The sequence below is a fragment of the Ascaphus truei genome, chromosome 2 (genome assembly GCF_040206685.1).
Source record: "Ascaphus truei isolate aAscTru1 chromosome 2, aAscTru1.hap1, whole genome shotgun sequence".
NCBI classification, from domain to species: Eukaryota; Metazoa; Chordata; class Amphibia; order Anura; family Ascaphidae; genus Ascaphus; species Ascaphus truei.
In genome coordinates this window covers 103,394,900-103,407,512 of record NC_134484.1, presented here as the reverse complement: position 1 = coordinate 103,407,512, position 12,613 = coordinate 103,394,900, and the positions used below count along the sequence as shown (strand labels likewise).

Genomic DNA, 12,613 nt, shown 5'->3' with positions numbered 1-12,613 from the left:
AGATGATTGTTATTATGTCCTGATATGTAAAACCATGGAATTCAAAGAGGGTGTGTGTATATATATATATATACACACACACACAGTCATGTGAAAAAGAAAGTACACCTTCTTTGAATCCATGGTTTTACATATCAGGACATAATAACAATCATCTGTTCCATGTATGTAGCCATGTCTGGTTTCTGGCTACCCCAGTCTGCCCTCTCTGGCATGCAAGTCCTGGTAAGAGCAGGCAGTGCCAGTACCATTTATGGGGTTTCCCCACACAGGTAGTCCCTTGAGTGGCAGGGGAGGAGGTGTGACTAGGTCTGTGTTCTGCCCAATCCTGGGTTCAGACCTAGTACCTTCCACCTACTATACTTTAGGGAGGTGCAACCCCAAATTCAGTAGTGTCTCTACCGTTGAGAGAGACAAGGTATCACACAGGACTGCTGAGTACTGGCAGGGCCTGGTCCTCTTCCCGAAGGGGGAGAGTGAGGGATTACCTTTTCCCCTGATCCTGCTAGAGGGGGCCTTGACCCGTAGTGAAGGTCCAGTGACCATCCTATTTTGGGAGACCAGAACAGAGACTGTATTGGGCAGTGACCTGCCGTGTGCCGGCGGCATCTTAGGTAGGGTGTTGCCATGTTTGCAAGGCTTGCGCATGATAGTGCAGGGACTTCCCGAAGTTGTGAATGTGCAGATGAGAGTAGCGGCAGCCATTACAGGATCACACATGCGCAGGAGAGATCACGCACCTGGCCCCAATAGTAAAGAGCTACCCAGGGGGCTACAAGACCCAGCAGCCCTTGGTGCTGCAACCCATGTGATGCCACAGCAGCCAATTAGGATTAGAGCTTCCCCTGAGGAGAAAGATACATTTTGGCGCACTGAGGGCTTGCTAGGCAGTTGGAGCTGGGAGCAGTTTTGGGGAGGTTGTACATGCAATGGAGCAGGTGGCCCCCGCACTAGGCCAGGTTACCTCCCCTAGGCCCAAGGTAGGCCCTGAGTCATACCATAGCTTGTGGTTGCTACAGGGACAGGCCCTTAGGTAGGGACCCTGCCCCTTTAGTGGTTAGTGATATTCAGGGACACAGCTGCTGCGCTGCGCAGCCCTGATCATTGGGTCTGGGATCAGACCAACCACTCAAGATAAGAGACTATCTTCATGGTGCGTCCGTCTTGCGGGACACCCACCTTTGCAGTGGAGGCGTCTTGGATCATCCTTCGGGAGAAAAAGATCTAAAGTACAGCATCTGCGCGCTCGGGTGTGGACACACCCAGCAGGTTCCTGCATCATGCACCAAGTGCACCAACTCTCATCTCAAACTAGTGGGCAGATCCGTCTCACACTGGGGTGGGAGGGGGACTCTTGGAACATTTGGGTTTAGGGTATGAGGTTGCGGCCCAGTGAGGCCAGCGTTACAGGGTGACACAAATGTACTGTTGATGTTATATTGTAGTCTGTTCTGCATATACAGTAAACTGTTTATGTATACTCTGGTTTATGTGGTTACTGTATGTGGGTCCTGTGTCAGGGGTTATTCTATACTTTAGAATCTTGCACAGGTGGAGGCGCTGTAAGTACGTTCCAAGATACACCCCAGGTTCCCATCAGCGGAGGCTCAGGCCTGCAGTGAGCCTGACAGGTATTGCACCACACCTGGTAATACATGTAGATTTCTCCACAAGGTCCCTATCTGCGATGGGGGGGGGGGGGGGAGAAGAGTGTTACACACACACACACACAAACTCACACACACACACACACACATATATATGTATATACAAATAAATGTGCCCAGTTTAATAAATAAATAAATAAATAACAACAAAACAAAGAAAAACCTTGAGGCTCAAATTTTGCTCACATGTGAAAGTTTCAAACAAACTTTGATCTTTGGGAAGTTAGAATTTTAAAACCATGAACCTGTCCATCCTTAATAAAACATATGAATAAACGTGGCTCACCTGGGCTGCCTTTTTTCAAAACTTTTTTCTATCTCTGTACTTGATTTTTTTTATTATCCAAATGTATTCAGTGTTTCCTTGGGTTCATTTCAAGATATATATTTTTTAAGCTAATTTACTGTAGTGGTCATTTCATACATGTAGCCATTCCATTGAAGCTGAGGAACAATATTTTTCTATACATACGCACCTTATTAAGAGCATATCAGCTTGTTATACTGTAGAATTCCATATGAAATTGGCTTCCTATTCTTTATTTATATAGATTAATGCCTTATATAGCCTCGATTATACCCCTTTTTCTCTCAATATATTATATCCTTTCTTTTTTTTTTAATATACAAACTATGATCTTTAAGATTTGATCTGTGTTGAAACACATCCTGTTCATTGAGATGTAATCTTCCAAAAACGAGACACAGCACACTGGGTTTTATCTGGAAAGGGAAATGTTCCACTTCTTTATAGAAACATGTCGTTTCCATACACAGATTAGCCTTCCTCTTAGCTGAGATTGGTAATAGTTTACAGATATGACAACATTTGAACCTTCACTAAGCTTGCCAATAATCACAAACATGGCGTTTTTCCTTATAGCAATGCACATATTTACCCAAATTTGGAGATGATTCTGTAACCATCACGTTTTTTCATTACTTTTCATGAAAACCACAAAAGGAAGCAAATACTCATATAGGCAACAAAATAAAATAAAATGAACTACACTGGTTTTGCTTGTGAGGTTTAAATAAAGCTTTCACAATTTATTTTTCTCAAATTACTGGTAGACTCGGATTTAGCCTTTTGCTTATCTTGTATTGTTAATTGCTCAGGCTGTAATGTTTGCATGCAATGAAAGTATCTGAAGATATAAACTACCTAATGTATAATTGATGTAAATGGGTATTATTGTCAATTAAGCAGCTGTGTCCTCCACCTTCTCAGTAAACAGAAACGTGTGAGACACGGAGTTTGCTGCAATGTATGTTACTTCGTTCGCTGCAGATAAAAATAAATAAATTACCTAGGTAGACCAGGCTGTCCAATTGTTCTCTGGTGATATGGATGTCATATTCAGGCCCCCTCTTTTGACCTGTTGACTGCAGCAAATGGTCAATTTCGTCACGCACTGCTGCAAGTGCTTCTGGGTGTCTCACCAGGTAATACATGGCCCAGAATGTAGCCGGAATCGTGTTCCCCACAGAGGCCCAAAGGAAGGCAAAATGATGTGCTGAGAGAAAATAAGTGAAAAGGAAGATTAATAGCATTTATTACACTGATTAGATTTGCAGTGTGCTAATTAAAAGATGTTAGGACACAGACCCAGCCAAGGATCAGTGAATGCTAATGAGGACCAATAGGCTTCTGAAGTCTAATTTTCTGCTTAATGAGAATAGTTTAAAATGTAATGTCTGTGGGAGGGGGGAGAATGTAGTAAGGGGAGTATATGCAGCTCGGTTATAATCTCTTTCTCATTATCACCATTAAGTATCTTGTTTTACCACCTCAGCAAAAAAAAAAAAAAAAAAAAATCAATTATTATAGACGGTTGTTTGAGAGTAAAACATTTTATCATTAGCCAATTAGAAGGAGCATAAAAATGTTCAAGGTCGCAATTTAGATTTTTTATTTCAAAGGTCTATAGTAAATTATTTTGTTTAAGACAAGTAACGATTCGCAAGTTTCCTACCTGCTCTGTCATAGTCCTGGAGTAGTTCATATTGTTCAAGCACGTTGTCCCTGGCTTGGACCAAATCTGACACCTCCAATCTCTGTGCCATTTTATTAGGGAAAAATAAATGTATGAGTTCTTTCCGAATCTTCTTGGTAGCTCCTAGCAACACAATTGGCATGTTTATGACAAGATAGGGGAACTTGGCATCAAACTTTGTAAATTTTTCTCTGATTTCGCTAATAACTTTGCCACCATCTGCAACAGGATCTCTTCCATAGAGTGTCATAAAACTGGCTTCAAACATAATACAGCAGCAGAACTGGTACATTTTTTCTATTTCCCAATCTGTTGCTTGTGAGAATTTCCATTTGAATACATGTTGGAGATTTCCCATCATGCTGTCAGTAAGTTTGTCCAATGCCCCACCCTGCATTAGTTTGTATATTCTGTGCAAATTATCATTCAGCTGAGGGAACTTTGCTTCGATAACGCGTGGGTAGTCAAAAGTTCTGGATGCCATTTCATCAGCAAACTCATGGAAGTCAAGTTGCTTGCCATGTCTAATGACATGCTGGAACTGGGATGAATCCATGATAAAAGTCATATATTTGCCTGTGTGAGAGAAAGCATACAATGGATGTCATTTTTTCTGACATTATTATCTTAATCATGACAAAATACAGTACATTAGTTAATAATTTCATGGCAAGTTATATATTTCATTCAGAAGATTTGTACGTGTGGTAATTTAAGATGCATGTTGAGTTTTACCCATTTGCTGCTGAGGAGAGCAATAATAACACAATTCAAGACCTTTGTCAAGGTGCACTGCAAGGGATTGTAAAACCGCAACAATATGGTTTCAAATCAAATGTAGGGTGATTACATTAACTGTTTGTTGTAATAGTAAGACTAAAGAGTAGTAATAAAGCAAGCCATTGGGAAGATGGGCAGAGGTTCTGCATGGGTCCGTAGACCCATAACAGCTTTGGCCGATGGTCTGCAGATGGGGAAGAGGTGCTGCATAGAGCCACATCCCCCATAACTGCTATGGCCAACGGCATATAGAGGCCAGAAGAACCCCCCTACTCCCCCCACCCCCACAGGGAGATCACAGACAAAATGTTTCACTGTTGGGACTGCCCTGCAGGGACTATTTGGTTAGGAGGAAGAATGAGATAGGGGTTCCCATTTTACATGCTACATGGCCACGGGTCCTAAGGCATCTAGCCAGGCGGGACCTAGGGGAAGAGACGAGGACGGGGCTACAGGGTTTTCACCAGGTGAGTATGACACAGGAGAATTGTAACTGATTCGCCCCCCTCTTCTTCATGCACAGAAACAATGTGCCTTCATGCTCTTTATTATTTACCCTTTCATCAAATCAATCAAAATACTTTGCGGGTTAACCCCTTCAGTGCCAGAGGGGTGCTAGAACTGAGTGAGTTTACTATTACAACCGAACGGGCAGTGACTTAGTAGGTTACATATGGATTTACAAACACACACAATCCCTGCAAGCTCTGAAAAACCCACTGCACCATATATATTTGTGTGAAAAGGAGTGCTATTGGGATTGCGGCTAAATGTATACAACAAAAGAAAAAAAATCCCCCGTGCTCATCCAATATGGCAAACTATATGTTGTAGTTAAATATGTATCTGTCTGTCTTCTCATAACTATGGGTCATTAAGTTAAACTCTTTGGCCAAAGCATTATAAGCCATTATAAGACTTCAAGGCATGACCCCTGTGCAGGTTCTAACACTAACTGTGAAAAATCGAATTTAGCTCTGGAATGGAGGGAGAAATGTCTTAATAGACGATTCTTCCACAGGTGCATGGAAAACCTGAAAAAGTGGGAAGGGCGAGCTACATATGGATTTAGTTTGAATCTAAATTTATACTGGTTCTTGATTTTTTTCCTTTTTCCAGAAAGATGACATGCGTTGCGGGCGAGGAACCCCTCCTCTCACTTTAATTTAAGTGCTGATAATAGTCATTTATTCTTAAATAACGCTGATGCCGTCCATAGCAGTGGTTTGTACAGAAGAATTGCAACATTTTAGCTTCCAATCAATTTTTAGGAGTATTAGGCACACTGGATTTAGATGCACCCACTTCAATGAACCAATATCAATAATTCTGGCTAATTTTAAATGCCTTTAATATAGATACTTTTTATTACATAATACTGTACGAGTTCTATTTCTTTAAGACATATTGGTATCAAATAATTTTAGATTTTTCAGGCAGGGGTCATCTAGTTTTAGCTAGTTCAGCTTTGTAAAAATGCACCTTTAAATGAAAAAAAAAGGAAACAAGCATTAAAATGTTCTAATTCCAATGACTACTGTAGTTGGTAAAAAGGTCAGTCATTTCCCTTTATTGCAAAGACGGCCAACAAATCAAGTGTTGTCCAACTATATCAAAACTGGTTCAAGGTGCAGTTCCTCCTACTTTTTACTTCTCCCCCTCCCTTTTTTCTTTACATGGATTTACATGGAGGTAGCAGGAGTTCCCTGAGCTGAAATACAATATTTTCAGTGGGACTCCCTGGTTCCCGAGATGCTTACCACTGAAGGTAGTGCCCGTACGTCCCCACCAGTGGAAAACAGATGAATGTTTAAATCTCCTACATCATGTGGACCAATAGGAAGCCGCAGTGTCACCCGTCACGACTTCCTATTGGCCCTCGTGATGTGGGGGGTTTAAATAACTAGCAAGTATTGGCAGCACCTCTCCTGGTAAGATCTAAGGCAGAGGTTCCCAACTCCAGTCAAAGACCACTAATAGTGCATGTTTTAAGTATACCCCTGCTTGATAACAGGTGGTTCAGTCACAATGATTGGGCCACCTGTGCTAATGAGAGGATAGCCTTAAAACCTGCACTTTTAGTGGTCCTTGAGTACTGGAGTTGGGTACCTTTGATCTAGAGTACCAGTGGATCTCAGCACTGATTTAGCGCGGTTCAGCTCCGGGAATCCCTTGCTTCTGATCTATTTCTGTAAAAGGGGAAGGGCAGAGAGGGGACAGCTCCTTTAAGTGGTATATAAGCTTTTTGTCAAGAAACTGAGAATTATTTTAGCATGTTAAGAGGCTAACATAAATGGACATGCAGTTTTCATTTCATTTTGAACAGGTTTAATGTACGGTCAAGTTAATGTTCCATTCATCAGAGGAACAATAATGGACCAGGTCACATTATTAAAATCCCATATATTATATGTCGCCTTTTACAATCCCCAAAATGATCCCTATGGGTGACCAAATTTACCATTTACAAAAATACGTTCTTCTCAACTTTGGATAGAATGAAATGTGAAGGTTACTGAACATGCAGGGCCCTCGCTAAAGAATTTCAACTTTGAATTTGAAATATTATAAAATACAAGGGATAAAACAAACAAACCTGTTGTGCATTTAATATTGACAATATATGGTAGTGCAAGATGGATGACAAAGAAGAAGAAAAGCTATGATTAAATGTTTAAAGAAAATTTATTAACGACGGACAACAGTATAGAAAAAGAGAGGTACAATAAAAAGCAAATCCACAAAAGGTACGGTAGCCCACAGATCACCGAACTGTGCTGTGATACGAAAAAAATATTTCAGTGGACATTTGTCCTGTAACTGTAGATATCAAACAGTTCCAAAGCCACTTAATAAGAGAAATGCCCTATAAATACTGTATCATATATTTAGAAATTTTAAATAAATGTATCATGCAAGAAATACAATATGGAACCATTGTGAATGGATACTTTACCGTATTAATCACATTCTGTGAAGATAATAATAGCGTGTATGGAATATCAACATCTGCCAAATATAAAACTTTTAAAAAAAGACCATGGAAAAGAAAGGTTTTCAATGAAGACACCAGAAAGGTGAAATACAGGCACCTTAATGGCAGCCGTATCTGTACCACTTCTGCTAGCAAACAGACAAGGTTGATTAAAATAGAGAATGACATATGTTTCAAAGCACGGTAATTAGTTTACAACCTTTAGTCAATAAGGCAGCTGTAAATACGTTCAAGAGTGGCCATATAATTATAAACTTGCTAACCAAGAATTACATATTGACATTCGGATCTGGCTATTCGGCCAATTCAGCAGAAGTAAGCAGAGAAACAATAAGATAATACTAAACGGTTTCCAGGTAGAAGTCAACCCTGCCCCTTAAATTAGTTGCAAAGACTGAAAGACAACGAAAAGCAATTTGCTACGGGTTTGAGGCTTGCCCCATTGAGGTACTTTAAGCCTTTCACCCTTCTTTGTCTTTGCTTTGATAGGCATCTGTACCCTTTCTTATCCCTGTCTCTCTGCTACTGAAGACTGCTCGGTAGCTAGTAATCTGCGATATGTCTGTGTATCAAATGCGATTCTTATATATCACAAAAAAAACGTGGCACGCTGCACTAATTACATATGGGCTGGAAGTGATAACAGTTCAGGATCTTATACATAAACCACTGCTTTCCTGTAAATATGACTGGAAAATTGGTGACATTTTTGCTGTTAAGGTGTTTAACGCTCTTTAATGTTCATAGGTTTAGCTTTGCACCGAAGCTCATATCCCTAGATGGCACCAAAGTGACTGGCACGTGGTTAAACATCAAAGTGCATGCATAAACAGTGTAACTATGTGAATGATAATTTGACTATCAACACATTGCAATATGCAAGTAATTTCAACAATGAAGACCCAATTATTCCAGCCATGGTTCAATTGAAAAATCTAACATTTTGAAACATTTTATACTGTCCAAGGGTGCTAATGTAGTATGTTTTAATAAATACATGGGTATCCCATAGAATGGGAAATTCTTGATCTCTCACCCCCTACCCCTTCATTACCTTCACTGCAGATGAACTGAAGTCTAACATTTGTTTACAGCATGGAAATTCCAAACCCCCCCACCAAAAGAAGGGGAAAGGTTGAGTAAGGGTGCAGCAAGGTGAGAATGCTGCTTTCCCTGGCACTTAAAGGAATTTTGAACTGCTGGATTAATGTGTACCTTGCATTTTCCACTCAACAGCACAGTTAGTCCATGGAAGGTGTGGCTGGTGGGCCTCACATTTGTGCAATGGGCTGGAAAACAAGCACAAGACAGATAGTACGACCTGCAATTAGAGCTACCACACGAAACGATGACTATACGTTGGCTGGGTCTGCGAGGTATGTGACAGGACACCCTGCAGCTAACATTAGCTTTGGCAAAGGCAAAATATTTGAGGCACTATGTGGTACTAATGCACCTTTGCAGCAATGACCTGGCCCAGGGAAAGTCATTGGAGCTAGGTTAAAGGCTCTATTGATGGATTTAATGATAATGTAGTCAGAAATTATACCTAGGTAATAGAAATACGCACACAGCTGAGTAGGTACGCAGAGAAAGTGGAATCAAGAGCCGCAGGTCTCTGCAGAAATAAGGGGCATATGGAGGTGGAGAAGGGGAGAAGTGAGAGAGAGAAAATGAAATGATGGTCGGAGAGAGGAAAGAGTGAAATGGAGAAATCAGAGGGAGAATTTTTTTCTTGTGATAACCAGGTCCTGGTAGCGACCATCCTTGTGGGTGTTGGCTGCTGTCCATTGGCGAAGGCCAAAAGAAAGAGGTTAGAGGCAGAAAGTGGGAAGCCCAAGGGAGAGAGGGGTCCTCAATATGGCAGTTACAGTCCCCAATGAGAAAAGAAGTGGAGTCAGAGAAGAGAAGGAAGGAGAGCCAGGATTCAAAGTGCGAGAGAAAGATAAAAGTGGGATGAGTAGAGGTACATGGGCGATATATGACCGCCACGTGGAGAGGAGAAAAAAGCTGGACATTGTGAGCCTCAAAGGAAGAAAGATAAAGAGATGGAGGAATAGGAAGGGTTTGGTAACGGCAGATTGAGGAGAGGAGCCCTGCGCCACCACCCCATATTATACCTAAATAAAAAAAATAAAAAAAATAGGATTTTTGAACAATGTTTTTGTTATTTGCAGGTTATGTAGTTCGTACCCAACAGAGGACATCTTTACTATTTTAAACAGTTTATAGCAAAGTGCCTGACTGACAAAACCTGTACTAATCGATGAGAACATAAAGGAATATCTCAGAAAGGTGCAATAAAACACCAGAAAGGCAAGCGAGCCGTTTTTAAAGTTAAATGTAAAGATTCTGAATGATAAACTAAAACTTTTAATGCCTGACTGGGCATGTACTGCAGTAAAATGGCCAATAGTAAATGACTTAAAAATTATTTTTAATCGAATGACAGCAATTTTATTGTTTCATTATATTTGAACATGGGATCCGCATCAATAAAAAGATTTAAAATTGCATTAATGGGGTCTAGTTATTAAAGTCTATTAATTGCAAAAATAGGGCAAATTGAGGAGCGTGAAACAGTACCAGTTTTATTTTGGAATAGTAACAGCATTTAAAGTAATGGGATTTTATTTATATTACATCAGGTGAAGTTCTTTTTCATTGGCTTTATCTCAGACAGGAGACTAATAAATTGACCTTTTTTTTTTCTCCCCAGAAGGCGTTGACACCTATTACTTTGCGCTAAAAACGGTTTTGCTTGTTCAATCTCTATTGAAATGAACATTGGCTTTTTGGATGTGAGCGGGCTTTGTGCCCTGTATGACCAGGCTTCAGTAGAAACCTCCTTATAAGTGTTAGGCTGCGTCCAAAGTTAGCGCGACGGCCCGCACGCCGCACACATAAGCCTGAAAGGCAATGCGCACAGCCATATGTACGAGCACGGCCAATTTTTCTCAAGACATTTTTTTATTTTGTCGCGTGACGGTCGGTCACATGCACGGTTCAGCCAATGAGGGCAAACCGCTCACGTGACGTCACGGGCACGCCCCCAAACATTGGTCTGGGGACTGCTCTTGGTCACGTCTCCTCCTCTATACCCCCCAAGCCATGGATTGCCTGTGCAGCAGGCGTGCGTGATATCAAGCCTTAGCCAGACCAATCAAATACATAATCAACAATTAAATGTGAAACCGGATGAAAATTGTATAAACTCTGGGTACTCATCCTTCTACAAAAAAAAATTAAATTCCGACTAAGAAAAGGGCATATTAAATATCAGAGGAAATCAAAGGCCTATAATGTTTTAGCACTGTGATTTTATTCATATTTTAGGAATACATGCAGTAGTAACAAGACTTTCCGTGTTCGGTGCTGAAGGATTTAATGCTGCAGGGGGTCCCATTCAGAAGCATGAACCCCGCGCAGATCCTTTGCGACAGACACTGTCATTGGCGCCCCAGACTTTTGCTTGTTCGTCAGCGACACTGAGGACAGTAGATCTTTCTATATCTGTGTAGCGGTCATGTAAAATGCCTACAGTCATCTCTCCTGCTGGCAGCAAGGCCTGGTAAGTGTGGGCATGCCAGCAGTAATCATGGAGGTTTTCCCTCACACCCTGGTGGGGTGCCCTGTGTATGGATGGGACTGGTCACATGCTCTGACTCCATGGTTAGTGATGTCAGAGGTGTGTCAGCCTCAGAAGTTACATAAGGCACAGCACTGTGTCAAAGAGTTAGTTCTGTCAGCGTTCAAGGCGAGTACAGTTGCTGGGAAGTTCTTGCAAGGTTCAGGAAGGAGTTCAAGTTCTGCAGAGTGTTAGTTATGTTCTAGTAACTCCATGGGAGACTGTGTCCAGGGACCTGGCACAGGGCAGTGATTCCTACGGGAATAGTGAATCCCTAATCTAGGTGACATACCTATCAAAGGGGAGCACGGGCGAGATGATCGGCTAAATACACCCCATTGTGGAGGGCAGCTATGCCCACCGTGACAATAAAGATGGAGCTGATCAGAGAAACCCCTGTGTGTGAGAGTCCAATGATTACACAGGAGGTTGCACCACCGAGGAGTTCCTCGTCAGGATCATCCCCATGCGGACGCAGGGACCCTGGTGAGGTGGAGGCGCTGCACTGGAACTAGGTGAGACTCAGCACACTACCTCAGCTGCCTGTCTGACGGGTCCTCCCCACACACCATCATGCGGGAGACTCAGGAGTCCTGTAGCCAACAGGTGCACCATCAGGCATATCTACACTGTAATGGGGACCGGTTAGACCACAGGGGCCAATGTGAGATTGGGTGGGTCAGGCCGGGCCAGAAACACCGTTACATTTGGAGGCGCTGCTGAGAGCAGATCTGTCATCAGGACAGGCTCTAGCTAGGCACACTGGGAAACAGGGAGAGTGTCTGCTGCCACTTTGTGCTGCGTAGGGACGGACCTAGGGGTGGTCAGGGGGCTGACGGGATATTGTCAGTTCGCAGGGACGACCTAGGGGCCTGAAGGGAGTGAGGGGTCTGGAGCCGGGCTATAGCTGACCGAGTCACCTTGAGGCAGTGCTAGTTGGTAGGATGCCAGAAGGGATAGCCTGTTAACTTGGTCAGGAGTCCTGGAGAGGGTCTGCGCTAGGCTGACCAAGAGAGGTAGACGCCCCAAGTACTGCATGGCAGAGCCAGAGTACCTAGCCCATTCCAGACACTCACCGTAGGGAGCACAGACTGGGAGGAAGGAGTCACAGCAGACACTGAGAGAGTGAGCCTAGCCTGAGGTAGTGCAACACTGGGTCACACCTAGATAAGGTACACATGTGGTGGTGCATCTGAAGCTAATCTTTATTGTGCCGGTGTGGTGGCTGCCCCGCAGAGTGGAGCACCATGTACGATAATTGGTACGAGAGTGAGACAACCCAAAGAATGGAGGATCCGCGTGGCGCGGAGAGCCCAAAATGGCGACCAGAGGCTGATGGGGAGGGCACCCGTGGCGTGCACCCCACTGAAGAGCAAACAGTCGCCGAGCTATCGTTAACCAGTCTGCTCTGGAGCGGAGCGAAGGCTGTGGCTGCCCCGTTTTTATCCTGTTTGGGACAGCGAGGGGCCACCCTTGAAGAGTGTGAGGAAATTGTAATAATTGGGGGAGAACCCCGCGAGGAGAGCAAACAAATGGACTTTTTGGG

At 42.8% G+C, this 12,613-nt stretch overlaps 1 protein-coding gene across 2 annotated transcripts in view; it reads right to left on the bottom strand.

Moving 5' to 3' along the window:
• CYP7B1 (cytochrome P450 family 7 subfamily B member 1) overlaps window positions 1-12,613 on the bottom strand; it is a 319,498-nt gene that overhangs the window by 40,497 nt on the left and 266,388 nt on the right. For both annotated transcript variants that reach the window (XM_075584026.1, XM_075584025.1), the window contains exons 3-4: window positions 3,644-4,240; window positions 2,978-3,184 (exon numbers count right to left, since the gene is read on the bottom strand). In XM_075584026.1, coding sequence (XP_075440141.1) covers window positions 2,978-3,184; window positions 3,644-4,232 — 796 coding nt within the window. In that variant the 5' untranslated portion in view covers window positions 4,233-4,240. The remainder of the gene's footprint in view (window positions 1-2,977; window positions 3,185-3,643; window positions 4,241-12,613) is intronic.